The sequence below is a fragment of the Silurus meridionalis genome, chromosome 27, assembly GCF_014805685.1.
Source record: "Silurus meridionalis isolate SWU-2019-XX chromosome 27, ASM1480568v1, whole genome shotgun sequence".
Classification (NCBI taxonomy): Eukaryota; Metazoa; Chordata; class Actinopteri; order Siluriformes; family Siluridae; genus Silurus; species Silurus meridionalis.
The window spans coordinates 8,117,297-8,141,399 of NC_060910.1; the positions used below are offsets into that span (position 1 = coordinate 8,117,297).

The 24,103-nt window shown below is 38.5% G+C and overlaps 1 protein-coding gene across 5 annotated transcripts; it reads right to left on the minus strand.

Moving 5' to 3' along the window:
• Positions 1-307: 307 nt before the first annotated feature.
• Positions 308-22,734, minus strand: camsap1b (calmodulin regulated spectrin-associated protein 1b). 5 transcript variants are annotated; one of them, XM_046841733.1, is made up of 19 exons: positions 22,541-22,734; positions 21,595-21,778; positions 17,245-17,507; positions 13,444-13,605; positions 12,891-12,971; positions 12,550-12,582; positions 9,670-9,811; positions 8,672-8,811; positions 8,478-8,574; positions 8,183-8,351; positions 6,994-7,085; positions 6,797-6,875; positions 4,438-6,661; positions 4,217-4,353; positions 3,668-3,882; positions 2,602-2,704; positions 2,356-2,468; positions 2,117-2,235; positions 308-2,025 (listed from the first exon to the last, which is right to left on the minus strand). In XM_046841733.1, exons 2-19 carry the CDS (start codon positions 21,752-21,754, stop codon positions 1,729-1,731), a joined length of 4,626 nt encoding a protein of 1,541 aa, XP_046697689.1. In that variant the 5' UTR covers positions 21,755-21,778; positions 22,541-22,734; the 3' UTR covers positions 308-1,728. The 5 variants fall into 5 exon arrangements, with proteins under 5 accessions (XP_046697689.1, XP_046697691.1, XP_046697688.1 ...); XM_046841735.1 differs by having other exon boundaries at positions 8,216-8,351; positions 22,440-22,734; XM_046841732.1 differs by having other exon boundaries at positions 22,527-22,733.
• Positions 22,735-24,103: the final 1,369 nt, after the last annotated feature.

Consider the following 24,103-nt stretch of genomic DNA (forward strand, 5'->3'; position numbering starts at 1 on the left):
ATCCAGCAAATACCAAAAATCATGAAATCCCCCACTGACTGTAAACTACCTGTTGCTACACTACATCTGTGTCTTTAGTGGATTGTCAAGGATACAGCAGACACCTCTGAGGCATAAATGAAGGTGTTCCAGTCGGGTGACGCTCCTACACACTATTGTCCGACTCACAGACACTCTGAAGAAACTCTCAAAAAAGAAAAAAAATAATCTGAAATGATCATGAAATGATGCTCATTAAAATAATGAACAAACTGATACAATGGCAAAATGACATCACATGATGAAGCAAAAAAATGACAAAAAAAAAGAGAGTTTATTGAAAATTTATTCAACTCTCAGTGCCAGTTTCAAAATAAATAATGGTAGGGTGGGAGAGTAAAATGACCAAAAGTACAGTGTTGTTAAAAGAACGGTGAGCGAAATAAGTACAAGATTTAGAGAACATATAAACAGACATAATATACAAAACAATTTTAATTTAAAAGTTAACAAATGCAACAACCTATACGAACCGAAGTCTGTAGTATACCCTCTGGAAAGCAGTAGTTTTAAGAGCTTTCATTGGGCCATTAGTTTTGCTTGTCTGAATTAAATATTAGTGTCTGTTTAAAGAACTTAGTGTAATAAGCAGTTTAGTGCCAATGCTTTTGAGCACAAATCTTGTGCCCCTTCAATTCCTAACTCTTCACCTTTCGTAAAGAAGTAAAGTGCATGTGCAACACTATTTCGATTTTAACCCCCAAACTCCGCAAGTATTTAAAAAAGGATACGGCAGTGTTGACACCATTCCCCCCCCCATCTCCAAGGAATGTTTTTAAACAATGGGTAAATAATTAGACAGCAACTGCAGAGGAAGTAACCGATTATGAATATATTAAATACTGTCATTCAAACTACAGCGACACTCTTCATAATAGAGCATGCTGCTCTTTTGCATTGAGAAACAAAGCTTAAGAGACATCACTCGTGGTTACATTGCATGATAAAAGCAGTAAAACATGATCATGAGTGCATCATTTGAAAGGACGCAGCTGTCCAGTGGAGAAATCACTACCTGTAGCAGTAAAGTAACAAAACAGAGGAGCATCTGAGACATGTACTAAAGCCTATTTCATTCCATATTTAAAAAGGTCCATCGTAGTTCTATACAGCAGTGCTACAGCTGATTTGCCTGTTTAGCGCTGAATAAATAGACACCACGATGCATGAAGGCCAACAAGGTGTATGACTGGGATTGTCATACAGAGACACAGAGAGGACAGTTCAAAGCAGCATGTTATAAAAAAAAAAAAAAAAAAAAAAAAAAAAAAAGAAAGGAACAATGTCTGGCAAATACTTTACATGAATTTGGGCTATGATCTTTATAAGAAGCAGACCTTATTTTGATCTTATTTTCAGCTGTCTCAATGTCTGTATTTTACAGTCAGGACAAAAATCATCTGATCAGAAAGGAAAACTCTGCTGTGCATGAGCTTGCCAAACTGAACATGTATTTCAAGTAACAAGAACTCAATCAATAAAAATGCCACAGGCTTCAGGTACAGAACAAAAACCTCCACCATGAACTGATCAAACAAGGTGTATGTTGACTGTCCAGACATTCACTCATACACAGCTGCTCTCGATGCATTACAAAACAAGAAGAGAAGTTGGTTGTGGACATCTTTGTGGTCTTTCCAAGCGTTGAGTAGATACAAGAGCGTCCCTTGATTACTGTTCCCAATAGCTTCACTTTACACTCTTTTTTGGCGCAGCAGGCCTCTTGACCTGCCAGAGGTGATTATGAATGGTCAGGGCGTCCACACTGACAGAAACAGTTTTGGCAGGGATGATCGTGAACTGCTTGCGGTCTGAACTGTACTTGTAGAGCTTATCGATCATCTTCTTCGTGATGCTTTTAGGCCCCGTGCCAGTGAGTTTGTGGATCTCCTCCGTGTCAGGAAAGTATGAGTAGAGCGCACGGAACTGGCAGCCACCATCACGAAAGAGAATCATTAAATGGTTCGACTCGCTCTTCTCGATCTCCTGCAGAGAGGTGTACAAAATATATTTTCATAATTAAACTGATGCACATGGACACACAAACACTATCGAGACTCTACAAAGTGAAACAAACCTCAAGAATTGAGTTCTTCTGGGGCTCATTTACTTTTCCAGCCAAACAGCAGTGAGAGATGGCATTGTGGATTATCGGCTTATTAGACTTTGCACTTGGTTCCTTGAAAAGTTTAGGCCCTGCAGAGATAAAAAATATAAATAAATAAAGAATGATGTAAGTGGGTCTCTAAAACCCACAGATAGATTGTTCAGGTTTTCACTGATTCTACAGATAAAAGAGAATGAAAGGTATCTTACCAGTATATTCCGCCATAGACGTTGATGTAATGGAAGATGCAGTAGAACCGTTGTCCCAGTCGTGCTCTGTTGTCCGACTGAGGACTGAAAAAGACTCCACAGATTCCCTGCTCCTAATGGAAACAACATGCCGATAAGAGCAATAGTGCATGACAACATTGAAAAGGTCACAGACTGGATTAGCTAGAATTAGAATTGACTTTAAAAGCACGATTGAAGGCACACGCACGCATACACACAACCTACCGCTGAGATCCCGCACCTCCCGAGTTTACACTGTCAGCTTCAGTAGCTGCCACAGAGGCCAGTGAGAGATTAGAGCCAGACTGAGCACTGACCAGGTTCCCATCTGGAAATCAAAAACACTTTTTACATTTCTTTAGCGGTACCTCAGTGGTTAAGACAATGGACTTTTGATCGGAAGGTTATGAGTTCAAATCCAAGCACCACCAAGGTGCCAAAGCCTGGCCCTTAACCCTGAACTACTCCATTGTATAAATGAGATTGATGTAAGTCACTCTGAATAAAGGCATCTGCTAAATTTCCATGATGTAACTTTTATACAGGGAGGCACAGGGAAGCAGGACATTTTGGAACTAGGAGTTGGTGACCCTGGGGCAATTTTTTTGGAACCCCTTGCCATTAATTATTATGGAGCAGTGGAGTGGTGTGCAACAAGCATTCGCTGCAATACATTTGAATGGTGATAGTACGAGTGTTGTGCAGAGAGAATTTGGCGTCATTGCCGATTAGGACATCAGGATCGTGTCCTATCTGCTCGTTTGATTACAACAATCGAAGAAACAGCAATGCTGCTTGTTGTCAAATGATGGCAGCACGAACAGCCTCAATATTCTCTGGTGTGTGGGTAGTTTGTTAGCGCCACCTGAGGACTTAAGGCTGAACCTGTTTCTCCAAAATTAGCAGACGGGACACAATCATGACATCCTAACTGGTAATGATGCCAACATTTCCGTTGCACAGCACTCATGGATTGGGGTTCCATATGAGCTCGCAGTGGTTCCAAAAAAATACTGAAGCCCCGGGTTCAAAAAAAAAAAAAAAAAAAAACCCTTCACAGCTAGTAAAAATACACAAAATTAGAGGTGAAGCCACTATGGTTTTAAATAAGTTGTGACCATGAATAATAAGAACTCCACATACTGGAAATTCATTGAGAAGACATAAATGTAAACCAGTCACATTGATCTCACTAATTATGTAGCTGTCTGATTGAGATGCATAAAAGGGCTAGAAGTAAAGGTTCTCATACATGTTTTAAACATAAAGAAAGCACCAAAACAATACTTACTAGCAGAAGTACATTTTGGATGCGTGTTGGTTGAAAGCTCTTCCTTTAGTACAGACTTTGGTCTCTGCTTCTTGGGCTTGGGTTTGGGTTTAGGCTTAGGTTGTTCCTGCTCTTCAGATAACTCTTGCTGTTTCCTTTTCAGGTACTCTTGTTTTATTAACTCCCGTCTGGCTTTCTCTTCTTCTTTTCTGATCCGCTCCTCTTCAGCTTTTCTCCTAAAAGCAAAGCTCGTTTTTTAACAATCGGATTCAATTACATGTTTCACTGGGGTGAAAAGGAAAGCACAAATAAATCTTGCAAGACACTGCAGCATAGAATTTGGTTTTATATGGAGCGTGGTGCAGGATTTTTCATTAGGTTCGATAGGCTCTCATTTTAGCACTACATTGTAGCATTGCAACATACAAGTAAAATGTAAATGAAAGCTAGTGGCAACCAAATTACTCTTTTGTATATGAACATTTTCTCGGCAGCTTTTATTCTATATCTATAGTGAACATGTGCATTAATACATAAGTTATATAAGAGGCTATGGAGGTAGGGAAATACCTGGCTTCATCCCTCTTGACCTCAATTTCCACCTCTAGCTGCTGTTTTCGCAGTCGAGCTTCCTCTGCCTTCTTCTGTTGTTTCAGGAGAAATGCGGCACGCTTTTTGGCCATTTCGTCCTCTGCCTTCTGCTCGTCCTACAAAATAAAGATCAAAAGAAGGACGTGAGTGAAATGCAATCTAAAATCACTGCATGCATCTGAAATGAAACTGGGCAATACCTTGAAGGAAAAAAAGTCCATGCCAGCTTTTTTTTCTCCATCCGCTACATCAGAGGGGACTTCTATTACGTTAGAACTGCCTTCATCTGGCTGGGCTGTGTCTGACAAGTCCACCTCAATTAGACTGGCCTTGTTTATTGAGCTGTCCTCAAACCCAAAAGTAATGTCCGAAATTTCAAAAGGATTCTGCACTGTACTAGGTTCATCAAAAGTCACTCCGAGTGCAACAGAGCTCGGTTCCGTCGAGACTGTACGCAAGTTGGCTTCATCATTTAGATGGTATGTTAGTGTTGTCTCAGTTGGCTTGACTGTCTCAGGCTCAGCTTTGGGGGTCCTGCCCCCTGGACTTGCTCTTGCGTTGGGACTGTCAATGGGAGTTGAAGAGATGTTCTTCCCTTTGTTTTGGTCCTTGGACAGCTTTAAATCTGAGGGTTTGGAGCGGGCCCGTGCGGAGGTCAGCTTGGGGGGCTTACGAACTACAGGACTGCCGCTTGGCTCCACATAATGAATAGCTGCTCGAACCTTTGGTTCATGTACGCTTCCTCTTTCATCGACAGGGGGTGGGGCAGAACCTTGAGGAGACTGATTGTTTTCCTTCATAAGTGCATCCTGCTGTAGAGACAACTGCATCATCTCTTGCTGAATGCTGCTGATGGTCTCATTAATAATTTCCATGGAGCGGTTGTACTCATTAACGTCCATTTCCTCATCTACGTCTAAGGCACTAGGTGGTATAGCAGCTGCACTCCCCAACTCAAGGGAGGCCTTCTCTGGTTCCTCAGTGCCTTTCTCCCTATCCCTCATTAAATGAAGACAGGAGTCATCTTTTGATGACTGTTCTTTTTCTCCATTAAGCTTTTGGCCATTTTTCAAGTGGTCTAATCTGAAAGACTGAGGAAGAGTATCGCTCTTGCCTTTTTTTACTACGTGCAGGAAGGCAGCTTTTCCAAGCTTGAGTCTTTGCCTGGCACACAAGACTTCCATCTTCTTCTTCTCGTTCTCGATGGCACGGCGCTTTTCTTCGAGCTGCATGTGCAACTGTACAAGCTCTGAAGCTAGCATATTGTTGTTTTCCCGCCCAAGCTGTGTAGGACTTTGGTCCCGTTTCATCCTCCATGTGGTGAGAGGAAAAGGGAAGATCTCCGAACCATCTGGTGTTGTCCTTTGTGAGCTACTGGTGCTGGAGCGAACGTCCTGATTGCTGCCGAACCTCTGCATCTTTCGCTCCGCAAAACTCGTCATTCTCACACTGCCACTGGCCACACTACTGACCGGTGACTGAACACTTAGAGCAGGACTGGAGCATCTACTACATTCATCCTTATCCTCATGCTCCTTTACACTCATATCCTCTTGAAGCTTTGCAGATTCCTGATCCTCTTCAAAAAACGGTCTCTTGGGTGGATGAAGTTCCTTGGTTAGCTCTGCATCCTGATCCTCAATCGTCTCCACGGTCTCTGTATTGTCGTCAGGCAGTACACCCCAAGCCTGAACAGGCCTCTTGTCTTCAGCCAGTGAGGAATGCAGGTAGAACCCAGAAGACTGGTCAGCAGAGGACTCGACACTGCTTGTGACTGGTAATCTGAAATCTTGAGTTTGTCCAGCAGATAGAGGCACAGACTCATTGGATTTGGGTTCAGAATCTATCTCAAGATCAGAGATAGCGCTGGCATTTAGGGTCCGATTAAGGTTGTGTGGAGGCCTTCGCCTAGCTGACGAGCTAGGACCTTCTCCGGCACCACCCCTCCGAGTTGCCCCACGCTGCCGTCCCTCTCCAGACTCCTCCTCCTTATTTAAGTATATAGACTTTTCTTTTGCTGGTTTAAGGACAGCCGGCATTAGCGGCTCCAGGAAGAAACTGGCTGTTCTGGAATCTGCATCAGATTCCTCCTGTCTGCCCCATGAGCTTGTTTTAGCACTAGAGGTAGTACACTGGTGGTTTATATCCTCAGTGTTTGACAATGTAGCCTCATTTTTACAGGACTCCTCCTGAATAACGGTCATCATATCATCTTCATCCATGTTAACATTTGCAAGAAGCCCATGACCATTGACTCGTCGAGGGCCACTCTGGTTTGGATGACCCTGGTGTTTGGGTGTGATAGTCGAGGCCAGGCTGTCCTCGCTGATGGAGCATGTGAGGCTAGCACTGTCACCGGAAGCCAAGTCTGCATCACTGTCCGTGACACAGTGAAGAACATATCGACTCAGCTGGGATAGTGGTCTGGTTGGGATTACAATGAAACAGGGCATATGTTTAAAAAAAAAATTTAATAAAAATATAAATATAAAAAAATGTAAAGTGAAGAATGTTAAAATGACGCCAACATCAAAAGACAAAATATTTATTTTCTTATACCTTTGTCTTTTCTCTGACCAGGCCACAGAACCTCGAGAATGACTTTCCTGCGTCAGTGAATTAGAACGATTTCTACAGCCTGTTTGATGATTAAAACACACACGCACACAAAATAGGATATACCACATCAATACATATTTCACTGCAAGTTTGACAGAATCAATGTAAAATAAAATAATAAAATAAACAGGTCCTACCTGATGCATCCTCTCCCTGCTGAGATTTTTGCTGCCTCTGTCTCAATGGTAAAAGTGGATGTGAGGGGCTGAAGGTGGAATTCGCCTTGTTACTGAAACAGAAAGCATTGCCATGTCACCAGAACGCAAAATCAGGGCAAAGGATATTTGATTTAAATGGGCTTGGATATCTAATATTACCAGACATTATACATCTCTCTTGTGGCTGGACAAATATAGACAACTAGTATTTCATATGCAAGAGGTCCTTAATTAGGACAGAATGTACTCTCATCCACAACGTCACAAAAACACTCTACAGCCGTTTATAACAAATCTTATGATGCCAAAGATCTGTTTATTAAAAAAAAAACACAAATAATAAAAAATTAATTCTTTATGTTCAGTTATCTGATTTTCTTTATGTGTAATTCAGATGAAGCTTTTGAGCATGCAAAGGGTGAGAGCACGGAAACAGCTCGAGTTATGCCAAAATCACTATGTCCTAAATATACACTATAAGAATAAGGCTTAAATTATGCAATGTTAGCACTTATTTACCTAAACATAACACACAAAGGAGTGATTCTGCTTTACAGCATTAGTTGAAGATAAATCCCATCCCCTTGCTACCTTTTAAAAGCCACAAACTTTGCATACTGAACAGGTCCTATAAGGAAATTTCATTTGTGAATGTAATCAGATTCCGAAGCTTGCATGGAGATTATACACCCGTTAACCTGATGATAATAATATTCAACCAGTAGTTCTTCTTGTAGTAAAATGCATTTCCAGTTTTCCCCCCAGAGTTCACCAAGAAATTATTGGCACATTCAAAATCATGCTGTACCAAATCTGACGTGCCATTGTGTTTAAACAGTGAATCTTTACATGATCTTCATGTGGATCATTTAATATATTGCAAAAACAACATAATTATGATTATTTAACTCAGCTTTATGAAATACTGCATCAAAGTTTTAAGGGCTCATTAACACACTTCAGGCACAAAGTTTTAATATTTGACACTTTACACAAATACAATTTTTTTTTTTAATGCCGAGTGTGTAAATGTGTAATGTGTGTTTTAAGTGTGTAAATGTGGCCGATAATTGTGTTTGACCACACATACAAAAGCAGATGATATTACCCCAACACATATCCAGAGAAAATGTTTATGAACAAAGAGATGCAGGATTTCAAGACTTACGAAGGATCAGCTTCCTCAGTGTGCAGGAAATACCTGTTACACACTTCGGGGCTGTTTGCAACAGCATGTGCAGAATCGGCCATTCCGGGTGAGACGAGGAAGCTTCGCTTCGTAGCATTGGAGATGGGCACGGAGGGCCGGGAGCTCTTTGACTGAGTCATTGCTCTTGCTATAAACAGATTCAGGGGAAAATTTTTTTTTAAAAAGGCATTTCAGATGTTCAAAACTGAACTGCATAGAATCAATAAACAGCTGGGAGAAAAAAAAAAAAAAGAGATTTAAAATAAATTCTTACCGTCCTTCACTTCCTGCACATCCCTTGGGTGGACAAACTCAGGCTTCACAATCTCAAACCACCAAAAAAGTTCAGCAATGAATACCATCACATTGTGCTGGAAAAACATAAAAACAGGGGATAAGAAGTACAAATGTGTTGACGAAGGGGAGAGGAAGAAGAAGAAAAAAAAAGTTATTATAATCTTAACTTACTTTAAGCACCAGAGGTGAATACAACATGTCTTCTAGTGTTAAATAGAAGCATTTATTCAGGTATTCGTTGGCAAATTCCTTTAATAGCTGGATATTATAGAGGCTGTCTGCTATTGAGGTCACTTCCTTCAAGCAAATATCTAGACGAAAGGAACGATAAGGTTACCAAAACAGCTACTGATGTAGTTGGTGTTATTTTTCAAATCAAACTCAAAGCCACTTTACACCTTCCAATCTAAATCTAATCATACAAAATCAAACAGGTTCAGGACAAGAGATTCAGGTAATGTTCACATCATACATCAGAATAGGGGGAAATGTAACCTTGCCAAAACAGCACAGTTGACATTGGTCAAGTATAAAACTTGACCTGGTTGTTTCCCAATTGTCATTCTGGTTTAAGGGAGGCAGTAGACTCCTGTTTCAGGCAGACCGTTGCTAGTGTTTTTAATGTGGGTCAACCCAGTCAAGCCATACACCTCTCTCCTTGCAACACCATTTACACACAGATCTGCACCACTGTGCGCAAACAACCATGCCATTGGCGAAGGCGGTGAAATCACACTTTACATTGCTGATTTAAAATGTTATTTTTTAAGTAAACAAAAAAAAAAAATTGTCTGCAGAAAGTGAGAATACAAGACATGAGTTTTGGTTAATTTTATTTATTATATATATATATATATATATATATATATATATATATATATATATATATATATATATATATATATATGATTGGATTATTATATGGGTGAGTAGGTGTACAGGTGGTCATATTACAGAGCCCTTTAAGTCTATTATTAGTCAATGTTTGCTTCCAAAAGACTGCACAGATAAAATGTAAGCTAAAGAAAAAAATTGATAAATAAAATGGGAAGAAAAGCATGAGAAGAGAAGCATGAGCATGGCATAAAAAGACAGAAAAACCTGCATTAAAACAAACAAGGTAATCTGCATTGTGGAGGGCAGCACATTTCAATATTTAGAGCACATACCATCAAGCTTCATGAGGTCTGGGCAGTAGTAGTGAACCACAGTCAGTAGGGCAGCACCATCGCACACATCCCTCATTAGATCCTCCAGCAGGGGAAAGTGGGGAAGCTGACGGCCAGAGGCGTGTTCTCGTCTATAGCGCACCTGAACAAGTACGAGAAGAGCAGAACAGAGCAGCTTGGCAAACATTTTCTGAATAAACATAAACTAAACTGTTATATGTTTAAAAAAAAAGAAAGGAAAAGAAAGAAAATCACAATAAGTCTAAAAATAGTAAGAGCCAAACCAATTTAAGTTCATATGAAGGGCATATCTATAAAGCACGCTATAAATATTATACAGTCCCTTCAACAGTATTGGAACAGGAAATGCGGCACTTAATTTTTGGTTTGTTGTTATTTGAGTTTGTGTTTAAAAGATAAACACAAATAAATATACAGCAAATTCCAGCTTTCAATTCCTGATTGTTACATCTAGATTTGTGAAACATGCTTGTGCGAAACCACCTGATTTTTCAAGCGATCAAAAATATTGCGACATGCAACCGAGTTTGAGTACTGGGTTTCACCTATGACTTGTTTAAAAGTTGACATTGACAAAACCATGACACCCAGAGAGCTGTCTATCGGTGCAAAGAAATCCATCCAAGATTTTACATTGGACAAGTCAGTCACCAAATTAAGCATGCATTATACCGCAGTTTGGTGACATCAGTCATGTTACCTCAGTTACTGGAAAGAAGCGATGCAACCTAGCATTATCTGCTTTAAGACAATCTGTTCCTCTACTTCTGCTCCCGTAAAATTGGGTGGTCTATCACCAAAGGTGCAATGTTAAAAATCTTTTTTACAGATTTAGATGCAAGCATCAGGAAACAAAAGCTCAAAATACAACCCACCATCTCATTCAACTTTTGAGTTCAATTTAATGTTTTAAATGTATAGCAATAAAAAAAAAAAAAATTAGCCTTGTTATTCCAATACTGTTAGACAGGACTGCATAATATCTTGTGTGTGTGTGTGTGTATATATATATATATATATATATATATATATATATATATATATATATATATATATATATATATATATATATATATATATATATATATATATACACACACACACACACACACACACACACACACACACACACACACACATATTCCAGTGGAATTATTTCTAATCTGGCAACCACACCCAGCACAAAGCTTCAAAGAAAAAACAAACAAAAAAAATAATAAACACACACATTAACTCACGTCGCTAAATTTAAGAATCAAGGTTGTCCGTTCCACAGCAAACAGAAACTGGACTAGAGTTAAGTACCATTTTATTAATTGTACATTAATAAGTCAAAACATCACATTTACAAAAGGAGGAACGGTCATCCCTGACTCTAAAGCTAAAAAAGCTGTCAAACACACAGTGAGCGCTACAATAGAGAGCAGGAAGTGAGTGAGGCAGACAAAGTGGACGTGGAGGATTTAGAAGCATCGGCTGCTTTGTGGGTTACAACAGCCTCTAACATGCAATGGTTCAGTGACACTAGCATGAGTTCAGGTGTGAGGGACACACAAAGCAGAGTGAGAGCGCAATAATGGGTATACATATTCAAAGACCTAGATAGCATCGGAGAGTGCACACCGTAAGCCATTGCTTCACTTGATTTGAAATACATGAGAATTATTTTAGTTTTGACAGATTTAAAAAAAAAAATTGCAAACGTAATCTCAGAAAAGCTTTTTTTTTGGTTAACAAATCTGAGCTATAATGCAGCACAATGTGACTAAAAAAAAAAAAAAACGGAAATTGAAAAGCTTAAGGTCTGACCAGTCAAAAGTAGCGAGTTAAATTGGGATAGAAATAAATATGCTGTAAACAACCCAAATCTAAATGATAAATATTATAACATTAATGATAACATCATCCGCGGAGGTTATTCCAAAACACTGTGAAACAGGAGGGGAGAAGAGCAATGACAGTTTTGTATTCAAGCAGGGCTCTGTGAATGTATTTGTCTGGGACACAATCATCCTTATTTTTCCTTATTTTAAAAACATTTCTATAATAATCAACACAGAACCACTGATTGATGCAAATCAGACCAGTACAGTGCAGGCAAGGTAACGAAAAAACAATTCGTTTGCAAAATTACAATAAGAGAAGCACTTTTTGTGGTATTGGTATGGATTGTTTTTTTTAAACATGATGACAAGCTAACTAGGTCTGCAATATGTACATCTGAGGCGCAATGCTAGTGGAGTTTGTTTGAGAGTGTTTTTCTCCAACAATTTAACTTAAATAAGCAAGCAAATAAAGACTGATTTAAACGCCTGGAGCAGAATAAAAAAAAGCTTTGAAAGTAAACAAAAAGTAATCAACCGAATGCCTTGTCCAACAGGTTCAGGCCATATATAATCAGCTGAAATGCTCCCCAGGGTTTTTCATGAACACATGAAATGTTCAGTGTAACAATAAACTTTTCAACAAATAATAATAATAATAATAATACATTTATATATATTTGGAACCCATAAAGAGCTTTTCCACACTTCCAGTTTCATCTACAACGATGCACTATACAATTTAGGGCAAAAAAGGACCAAAGGCTGGGATGGCGCATTGAGATTCACTAATCCACACACACGCGTCTCTTTAACACGCCCAAACACTCACACACACACACGGTGGAATGCATTTGGCTCAGTGGAGTGGAACGTTGATATTGTTGGGTGATTATCGGACAGCATGAACCGCATGGCATCAGCATTTCCTACTGTAATTCGCTGCAAAGCCTCAATGGTAGGGTGTGCATGTGCATACATCAACACACACTAATGCGTGCAGTGGTGGAGATGACTGCGCTAGCAGAAAACTTACAGGTACTAGCTTCCAATACCACTTTGAGGGAGACTATCCGAGTAGCAAGAAAGGAAAGTTAGAAGGGGAGAGACAAAAGGGTGGCAGACAGGAATGTACGATCAGAGAAGAGGGAAAAAAACAAAACAGAACTGACACCACTAGCTGAGAAAAAAAAGAAAGAGAGCAAAAAAAAGAATGGACTGGTAGTAGGGATCTTTTCTTTGTTACAATGAACAAAGTCCAAAGAAACAAATAAACGAAAAAAAATAAACTTATCAAAAGACTGGTACATAATTACACATAGATCATCAATGCACCTTTTCTGAAGTTACAGAAAGTAAATGAGAAGACAGTGATACCTTCTGGTGACTGGGTGAGTCCAGCAGGTGTTGCTTAACTTTGCATTCCTTTTCAGAGATTTCCCTCATTTTCAAGTTTACCTGAAATGTTTAAGACGTAAATATTAACATAATAAACATAACAAAGGCAACTTTCCTAGACAATCGTACATCTTCCACCCCCATCGCAGACAACTCCTTCATTACATTATGTGCACCAACACCGCAGTTTTACAACTAACTGTTATTACTGGAACATAATGACACCCCTCGATGCTGGATTGTGTGAAAACTACTATTTGTGATGTCTGCCTTGTGTACAAAGTCTGAAGGCAAGCAAAAATTGATTTATGCTCCAATATTTGATGTACTTGTTATATATTTTGAACTTATTCCTATGCACTGTCTCAAATTTGAGGGGGAAGAAGCAAACAACCTCTTCATTACAATTATTTGTGAGAAAACCCAAATAACTATGACAAGATCTTTATCTATTCCACCCATATCGGTACTATGTTACGTAAAAACAGAAAACTGTTTATCTGCAACAGATATCCCTGATCCTTCACATTACCTTGTTAATCCAGAAGACCATGGCGTCCTCCAAGTCAAAGGGAAGCTCTTTGGAGGCGCTAAATGTAGAGAAGCGCTTTACACAGGTCACCACTTTCTCGATGCTGATCATCTCCACTGTGTAGGCCATCATCAGGGCATCAATCATCGGCATATGTGAGCTCTATCACATAGTTAAGAAACCAAAGTTCAGGGCAGTCGTGTTGCTATTATATTTGGCAAAACACACACAGCTCATTTTCCAATCTCGCACGTCAAGGCATAACGGTCTCTGAAATATTCTGTTAACTGCAATGGCCAAAACATTTTACATCACACTGGCAAGCATTCATGATGACATCATTGATCCAAAAAACCTGAGACACTACAGATACTATGTAAGGACTTTTAAATAAAACTGGGCAGATAAATAAGTGTATCCATGATTAAACTCCAAGGATTTCTTGAAAGTTGGAAGTTTACAGAAACAGCAGTGAATAGAACGGCTACAACTCACATTGTCAATTTAGATTGGGCTTAGGGCTAAAACTTTTAATTTAGTGATGGTGCCAACTTCTATTCATACATGTGGCGAGATAAAACACACCATAAAACCCAAGAGCTCCATGTGTTTAAAGACTGAAATGAAGGCCACATTGCACCAGTGTACCAGAGAGCAGTGTTAGGAACATGATCATGTTGGAGGAAATGTGCAGATTAAATGTATAAGTGCTTCTAATATCGTGTGTGTGTGTGTGTGTGTGTGTGTGTGTGTGTATAACTGCCATGTAAGGCACTGTAATATTTAGCACAGTTTTTATGGTTTTTGCATGGCTTTATATCTGATGTGTGAGCAAAAGAAAACTAAAATATAAAATAATAATATATTTATAAAATGCCAGCAGTGCAGTGAGACAATAAGCAGTCCAATAAAGTTCAGTAGCAATAAAGTTAAATCTGAAAGCTTTGTGCATTAACACAGATATAGTATAACAGGCCAGTTTAGAGCACACAGTGAGAGCTTAAACAATATATTTAAAAACAAACAAACAAACAAGCAAGCAAACCAAGATAATAATTTCAGTGGTTTTGTTTTGCTGCTACGTGTTAAGTGAAATCAGTACCTCCTTTATGTTTATTAAAAAAATTCTTCAAGGATCGGAAGTGCTTCCCTGAATGCGTGTTGGTTTGCAAAGAGACAATAAAATTAAGCAAAATGTCCAGTTAAATCACAAAGATAGACTCTTTTTTTCCTGTTACATTGAGGGAAGCACTTCCGATCCTTAAAGACCAATACAGAGGGAAAAAGGAGCTTCTTCCTGCAGGCCATTCGGAGTCTAAACCAGGAAACACCAAGAAACAAAACTTCTCACTCCATCTCACTTTTCTTCGTTGCACTTTAATGACAATCTCACTGGGACATGATGAGATGTATAATATTATTCTTAACCTTATTTTTATACTCTTAATGTACATTTATACTTTATTTTTGTTTATTTAATTTTTATATTCGATTTCTATTTTCATGTTTAGATGCTGAACTGTTGTAAAAAAAAAAAAAATGCTTTTTTTTTTTTTTACATGTCATACTCTGTATGTGTATGTGACAAATAAAATTAGATTTGAATTTAGCATGAAGTCCAGAGTAAATCACACCATAATAAATAATACTTTTTTTTAAACATTTTCCTACTTTTCAAGACCAGCCTGAATACATTTTTATAGCATGATGTAATACCCGAGCGTTAGAACATTTCCTTTTACTTCACAGAATCCAACACAGCAAATACACCACTTGTTACAGTGTATGTTTACAGCAGGACTGTCATAGTAACCAGTCTCTCATTTATCGGGATTGAAGTACTACTAAGTGTTTTTTTAGTCTAAATATGGCCAACTATCTCACTCGAGGTACCATGACTGCATATGATGGCTAATTTTCCAAGCCTCAGTAAAAATTGAGAGGGGAAAAAAAAAAGAAAAAGAAAATCGCTAAATTATTTACATTGTGTATTATTTTATCAATATGCTCCAAAATAAACTTCTTTATAAATTAGCCTACTATCTTTTTATCTTTAGTTTGCAACCAGGCAGCCTATGTAGCAATGCAGTACCTTTTTGTTTTTACGCACTAGCCTGTTTCAAATGTGATTTCAAAAATGATGCCTCTATATTTTATCTAGAGTCAGTCCCAAAATAAGAGCTCACAGCTAGCAAATTAACACATTACACGTAAACTGACTACCGATTGAATCGCCCTAATGTACAGCTGCCTGTAAATGAAACCTCTAAAGTGATATTTTCTCTTCATTTAAGCAACAAATCTAAAAAGTAGGGATGCACCGAATATTCGACCACCGAAACAACACGGCCGAAACAGTTTGTTGTGATGACGCAAACAAAAACCGCGCCTGCAGCAACATGTGTAGACGTATTTCAGTATATCTGAGAAAGACCCATGGATAGCGATTTGCAAAACATGTAATGCCGAAATTTCAAGAGGAGGTGCGTCTGCACGTCGAGTTTAATTTATCAGCTGAAATCCAAACATCCCGATCGCTATGCTGAATATGAGAGGAACGCGGCACAGAAAAGCAAAACCCCTCCGAGCACGCGCACTCCGTCTGTGGCGGACGTTTTTGAAAAGGCAGGGAAGTTTCCCAGTAATAGTGTCAAGGCAAAGGTAATTACACAAAAAGATTATGGTATTCATTGCCTTAGATGATCAGCCATTCTCTGTCGTAGAAGATGTTAGGTTTTGCAGGCTGATCGAGCACATTGAGCCCCGTTATGCCATACCGAGCAGACCACATTTTTTAGAGGTCTGTTTACCTGAGCTGTTTAATGTTGTTGCAACTCACGTCCATAAGCATATAACTGCAGGTATTTCAGCAATCAGTTTCACGACAGACATTGTTTGAATTTTATTTTATCCTGTGCATTGTTGCAATGTGCTATAAATAAATATTTTTATAATTTGTAATAAATTTATTCTTTGAAACTTGAATATTAATTTATACAATTGAAAAAATAATAATTAATAATAATTGCCATTATTTCTTTCTGTGTTTCGGCCGTGCTTTCCTCTTTTTCGGTTTTCGGTTTCGGCCAAGAATTTTCATTTCGGTGCATCCCTACTAAAAAGCTTACATGAAAGATGTGTTCATATTTTCTAAATCTTTAAGAATGATGCTGAAACCGCTGGCGTAATACTAGTCATGACAGATTCACACAAAGCAAAGATCACCTCGGTTATACACACTTGTGCCTTGGAACAATCAGGCTTTGTCAAACAGGTTCCTGTGGGTTACGCCACACTAAGCCTTATACAGGGTGTGGGCTCAATCACAAACATTTGCATCTACAGGAATAAAGCTACAGGTGGGTAGACAGTGCTGAATCAACAGCACTTTTTATTTCTAATCACTGCAGACTTAAAGCACAATAACAGAAGTCGATGCAATCCACTCCTTTTCTAACCTTTTAGTAGAATCCCTTACTTTAATGTTTGCCCTGGTGAAAGAGATTTTTACCAACAGAAAGGAAAGAACATTTTTGCCTGCATGACTTGTTGGAGTGGAGATAAGGCATGTTAATACAGGAAGACTTCCGCACACTGGATCATACACCCTGGCCACGCAATGCCATAATTCCTTCCTCCCTGTACATCTGAGCAGTCACTATCACTATCACGGCTTATAACCATCGACACAAGCTATTCTACAAATGCAGCAATTTTCCAACAACTTTTTGCATGCGATTTTCTGGAAACTCCAACCTGTTCATTCCAACTGCATTAGCTAAAGAAAGATTTAACACTCACCATTTTGATTGGTTGACACTTGAGGTCATCCTCTGTAACAGGTGTGTCATCTCCCTCCATGACATAGATGCCTTTGCGAGACAGGGCATGGATGACTGACTGATGGGACTGAAGGGAAGCTGCCTGGTCGCCTTTGAGAATGAGGCCACACACACGACAATAGAGCTCAGAGGACAACAGCAGCCTGATCACTGGAGGCTTGATGTGCTCCTGCTCATACTGGTCTGTGTAGAAGGGGTCCCTCATGTCCTCTGGGATATGATCTGGAAAACAGGTTTGGGGGGAAAAAAATATTAGACAATGAATAAAATTGATAAAATAACATGACAGCCGTCATAGAAAAGACAACTAACGATTACAAGTTAAAGCCAAATCACACCCAAATTTAGTTCTTCCGCAAACTGTTGCCAAGGAAACAACTGTCTAGAGCGTTACAACTTCCCTTTAGTGGAATTTAGGGACCCAAGTATGAGCCAATATGGCATGTCCCTGGGAGCAGTGCTAGCTCGAATGAGACATGCTTGGCCAAGGACCAAGCCCTGATCTCCACTGTACAGAACTGCTTTTGCGAATGTGATCATTGAAGACACCAGGGCTTAGAGACATAAGTGTCTAAGCACACTAAGGCTTACTAACGCTTATGCTTATGTGCCTGAAGGAGCACAAATACACACAGCGACAACCCAAAATCTAGTGAAAAACAATCCCAGAAAAGTGAAGGTTATTAACACCTATGGTTTGGAATGGGTGCATGTGAGCGTGATGTTCGGGTTCACATACGTTTGGCCCTATAGTGTATAATATTACACACATTCAAATAATATTTAAACGTGTGGTTTATGGGAAAAGTTAAATTGTGGAGTTGTGGTTTTTGGTTGTAGACAGAACCACTGATATCCACCATAAAGTTTTACATGGTGAAATAAAGAAAGAATGAATTAACTCCCTGTTAAGAATGGATCAAAAGCTGATGTCTTTAGCAAAATGGATTCCATAAAACCTGGTGACTGAGCACAGCATTATTTAATGGCATGGAAGACAATCTGAGACTGTAAGTGTTACTTGGTGTTATCATGGTGAAGGTGTGAAAAGGGGGTGTGATGCCGTGTTTCACAGTTTAAGTGAAAATGTATCAGCTGAGGCCTGGTGGTAAACATGCAGCAAAAAATATTCAACAGATAACAGAGGCTTGATCAACCCAGTATTACCTTGTTTCTTCATCTTACAAAACACCTGGAGATACTACTCTACTGGAAGTCACATGGCACCAAGCAAAATCAGCTCTAAAGTGTCACCACTTTTGGTAACTGGTCAATAAAAAAAAAAAAATCAGCAGAAAAACTTTTACTGTGGAGAAAACCACCAGCATTTATAGATAAAAAGTTATGGATAACTAAAACAACATGATGCTGCAAATAAATATCAACTGAAAAATGCCATTTCAGACATACTTTCCTAATCACATGGCTGCTTAGATAACCATTAAAAATAAATAATGATTCCCAATGCAAACGAGTTTTGAGTGGAATTAGGTCAGTCGTTTCACACTTGATAGTATCCCTCAGCCAGTTATGACAGGGTCCATGTAATACAGTATAGAACACCAAGCTGATCCTCATACACACTCTTTTATAAATAATTCAAGAACTATTAAATCCTGAAACATTAACAAGAAAAACAACCTCATCCACGTGCTGGAATGGGACCCAAATGTTCACCAAAATCAGACCATTAAAAAAAACTGAGTATTCAAAATATGAGGAAAAGCGGTTGCTGGACAGGATGAACTGGTTGACCTTACGAGAATGTCCACTAATTATGTAAATAGGAAGTAATTCAATCTATTGTCTGTAGGAACATTTGCCCAAGCACTTCACTGCCAGAGTAAAACAGACCTGTGCTGGCCAGTGCCAAGAAAAGAACTAAAAATATACTTTGTGCAACAGTACTCCTGGTTATAACTTTTCCATCATGTGGTAGACTGTTAATGTTGTACAGTTGAAACTGTACTCAGTTACTGCAGGACGAAAACCAATACTGTATAAAATAAAGGTCCACACACATGGTGGTAAGTATCACAGCTATTAAATAGGATGGTTTAGCATTCTATTTTGCGACCAACTGTTGGACTATTACAAGGAAAGAGGAAGAATGAGGTTACACATCTTCCTCATTCTCTGCTTATGAATACAATCTCACTGCTTTCAAATGCCAAACCATAAATCGTTGCCTGACCACAATGCACGTCAACCAAATTTTTACACAGGACACACTCAGGTATACACAGAACACTCCATCTCAGATATACTGCAAGTGTGTTGAGGTTTAAAAGTGACAGAATTACATTTCTGGAAAATTGCTAGGCACAATAGATTTTTCTTAATGACTACATCAAAGTGGGTTTGGGGAGATGACTAACCACCACTGAGTGTGATATTTTCCTTTAGTCTTGACACCAAGTAATTGTGTGATTTCAGTCAAATGATTAATACAACTCATGGCAAACAATCTTTTATTAATTATGAAAAATCGGCTTTCTTGATTTTCCCACACTTCAATTGCTCCTTATACAACCACTGATATTTAAAATTAACGAATAAGCTGATTTCAAAATAAATTCATAAATAAAACACACCACATTCCACTTCACATCCAGAGCGATGCCCAAGACTAATGTTGCTCTCCAGAATTTACATAAATTCACATAACAAAAAGAAAGATGTCTGTTATAAAATATGAACAAAAAAGAAAATAGATTGTGCCCTAAGTCCAGAGCACACAGCCATTGGATACAATTTCTGGACATTTGTTTTAAAGTAACCTTGCTGCGAACGCATGTATTTATTATCAGTTCACATGTGATAAGTTATCTCTGTATGAATTACAGAGATTGGCGTGGCCGTCGTGATCATGATATTCCCATAGCAGCTCACACCAAATGTTTCATACACCATAAACACACCCTGTATCAATACAAACTGTGTGCATGATTGCTTTTATTATAACTGTTTCTTGCTCTTGATCATGGCTTTAACATGCACAGGAGCTACAAACTCTAAGACATATCTTAAGCTTCTTAGAAAACTGCTTGAAAATAATGTTCACAGTGCTGCTTTTTAAGCTGTTAAGACTTGGTCTGGGTTTTACTAGAAATATAAAATAGCACTGAAGTATGTATGTAGAGAAGAAAAACTACAAATCCTATTTCCTTACATGATATTGGAGAAAAGTGCCTAGGGATATTTCTACAGGTCCTTTTATATCATGCATTAGACTCTCTATGATTGAATAGCTATGTAGCATTTAAATGTGTCTACAGGAAAGCAAATTAATAATAAAAGAAAGAAAGAAAAGCACAAAACACAAGGCCTTACACCATATAGTAGAAAATTACCTTGGGATATTTTTACATTTTCTTATATATCACACATTAGACTCTATGTCTAAAATGCATATGTAGACCTCAAGTGGGTCTGTAGAGAAGGGAAAAAATGCACACAATTATCTTCCTTGCAAGATATAGGAGAAAATTAGCCGAGAGAAAATTACATATCCTTTTATATCACACAGACTCTGTATGTCTATAATATAATATATATATATCCCTAAAGTGTAAAACATTTTTTTACATTTTCTTATACATCATGCATTAGATTCTGTACATCTATAATGCATATGCACAGAAGAAGCACAAAAACGCTTTCCTTAAACGATATTGGAGAAAATCTCCTGGGGATATTTCGACATGACTTTATATTATGCATTAGACATATGTTTATAACATAATACATATCTCTGAGGTGTGTCTGTATAGAAGAAAAATAGAACAAAACCTGCTTCCTTACACCTGTATATGAGGGATATTTGTGCATGGGGAGATTTCTATATCCTTTTATATCATGCATTAGACTCTTTGTTTACAAAACATAGGTAGCACTGAAGCGTGTCTATAAAGAAGGAAAAAAAAGCACAAGACCTCTTTTACTATTAACTGGCCATGTCTTTTATAATCATGCATTACACTCAGTAACATTTACAATGAATGTCAGAGACACACAAGGAATAAATACACTTGCCGAGCTCTCCATGCACAACCAATCCAGTCCATATAGGGATAAAGTTGCCTGAATACTCTGAAGTATGAAAATAATGCAAATTGACAACCAAAGTACTGTCTCTCAGAGTCTGGTAAAGCTAAAGCCTGCCATTATTTACCTGATCGTGCACCACTATTAAAGCCAAAGCCCTGAACATTGTGCTCATGCTGGTGTGGGTGAGCAGACTGTCTCCCCTGTGTCTCTAAACTCCCAGGACGCCCTGCATGTGCAAAAACGGAAAGCGACTCCTTACCGATTCCGTAAGCTTTAGCAAACAGCCAGTGCAGGTTAGCCGCGATCTTGGCCCTCGCCGAATCGTACATTTCCAGCGGGGTGATCTCCACCGCATCCCCCGCCGCGTCCATCTTCCGCCTGGCGCCGCTGTCGTCTCCGGCCCCCAAGTCCAAGTCCATCCTGACTGAGACCGAGAGCACGTCCTACAACAAAACAAACCATCAGCCCTCTGCCTCATTGTCCTGCATCACCACCGCCTTATAATCTGCACGTTTACCTGCAGGTCAAAAGCACCGATACCACGCACAGCTATGAAGCGCTATAGGCCGGGGGAAGTCTAGCTCTGTAACGTTAGCTAGCATTTCTAGCAGTATGCAAATACAGCAAATTAGCACGCTAAACAGCCCAAGTGGATGTGTTTAAATATATCCAAATACTTCCACCAGCCGGATTATACAAGATATGGACTGACTAGTAGCCTAGAGGGAATATGCCAAGCTAGCAAGATACTACTTTGTTAGCCAGCTAGTTAATAGATGACGCGCAGGCTAACTATAGACAGGTATGCTAGAGTCTAGGGAGACTGGGGGTATTAGCTAGCCGGCATGGTTTCAGTTATAATGATAGTTTGCTTTATTTGTTCTATACACCGAGTTCATTGAGCATATATTTAATATATTATTAGCTATAACTGCACTATTGAAGTACACACACAGTGGCAGTACGCGGCGGGAATGACGACAGCTAGGTAGCTAACTAGCTTTAATTCAATCCAGTCACGAAGGAGAAACGCAGGGCTACGAATATATAAACATCTATAACCACATAGTCCGGACAAGACGCGCCATATTTTTTTGTCCGTACCTTATGAATTCACGCTGTGAAATCAGGTGAAGAAATCGGAGGCTGTGTTCTGTGAGAGAACATGGAGAGATAGATAGAGAAACTCACGCGGAGCCACTGACCGTGCGGAGATCAGCGCCGTCACCTCCCAACAACAAGCCCGCGGTAGCTAAGCGACCCGTATGTGTGGCCCAGGCTAGTGAGCGTGCGCGCGACACCTCTTCTGCTTCCGAATGTAACCGAGGTTTTTATTATTTTTATTTATATATAGTGTTAGTCAAAAGTTTGGACCTTTGGATCTTCCGTTCACCTTCAGTGTGTGTTCTTTACTATGATATCATTTGGATCTTCCTTTCACCTTCAGTGTTTTTTCTTTACTATGACGTCATGGGTGAAGGTCCGAACTTTTGACTAACAATATACATACATACAAAAAAAAAAAAATTATAATAAATGTATAAATTAATCCAGTACTCTGACCTGGGGAAAATGACTGAAACTTTGCAAGTTCTTTAGCAGCACCTGACACAATATATATAACTATAATATATAGTACAATATATATATATATATATATATATATATATATATATATATATATATATATATATATATATATATAGTAGTATTGTATTGTGTATATATATAGTACAATATATATACAATACAATACTACTATATATATATTCATATAGAATTCACACTGAAGGCATCAAAACTATGAATTAACACACGTGGAATTATATATGGAATTATATACATAACAAAAAAGTGTGAAACAACTGAAAAATGTCATATTCTAGGTTCTTCAAAGTAGCCACCTTTTGCTTTGATTACTGCTTTGCACACTCTTGGCATTCTCTTGATGAGCTTCAAGAGGTAGTCACCTGAAATGGTCTTCCAACAGTCTTGAAGGAGTTCCCCGAGAGATGATTGGCACTTGTTGGCCCTTTTGCCTTCACTCTGCGGTCCAGCTCACCCCTAAACCATCTCGATTGGGTTCAGGTCCGGTGACTGTGGAGGCCAGGTCATCTGGCGCAGCACCCCATCACTCTCCTTCTTGGTCAAATAGCCCTTGATGCCTTCAGTGTGACTCTACAATTTTCATAGTCATGAAAATAAAGAGAACTCTTTGAATGAGAAGGTGTGTCCAAACTTTTGGTCTGTACTGTATATGATCAATATATTATGTATAGAAAAATGTATTATGCTGAATATATAAAGATTTGTATCTACTCAAGATAACATTACATCTGGAAGTATATTTCTCAAGACCACACGGCACGACGTCGTCAAAGTGGGCATGGTTCAAAACATCATAGTTGTAGATAATGCAGTGGTTATGAGTCAACAGATAAAATTAAATAATTATTTAATAATAATAATAATAATAATAATAATAATAATAACAATAATAATAAATAATTATATTTTTTATTCAAACAACTGGTCGTTTTAGGATTAATTCATCAAAAATCTGTGATTTATGTATTTGGAGACTTTATTAGATTTTTTTACATAGATTTTTTTTTTCTAAACATCCTCAAAGTGAAATGTTCTACATTAATGCTCAGTTTAATTTAATTTAATTTGTTAAATGCTTAGGTTTATTGGTATTCTTTTTTTCACACTTAAAAATAGAGAAGAAAACAGACAATATCTTCTATGTTGTGTGCTATTGTGTT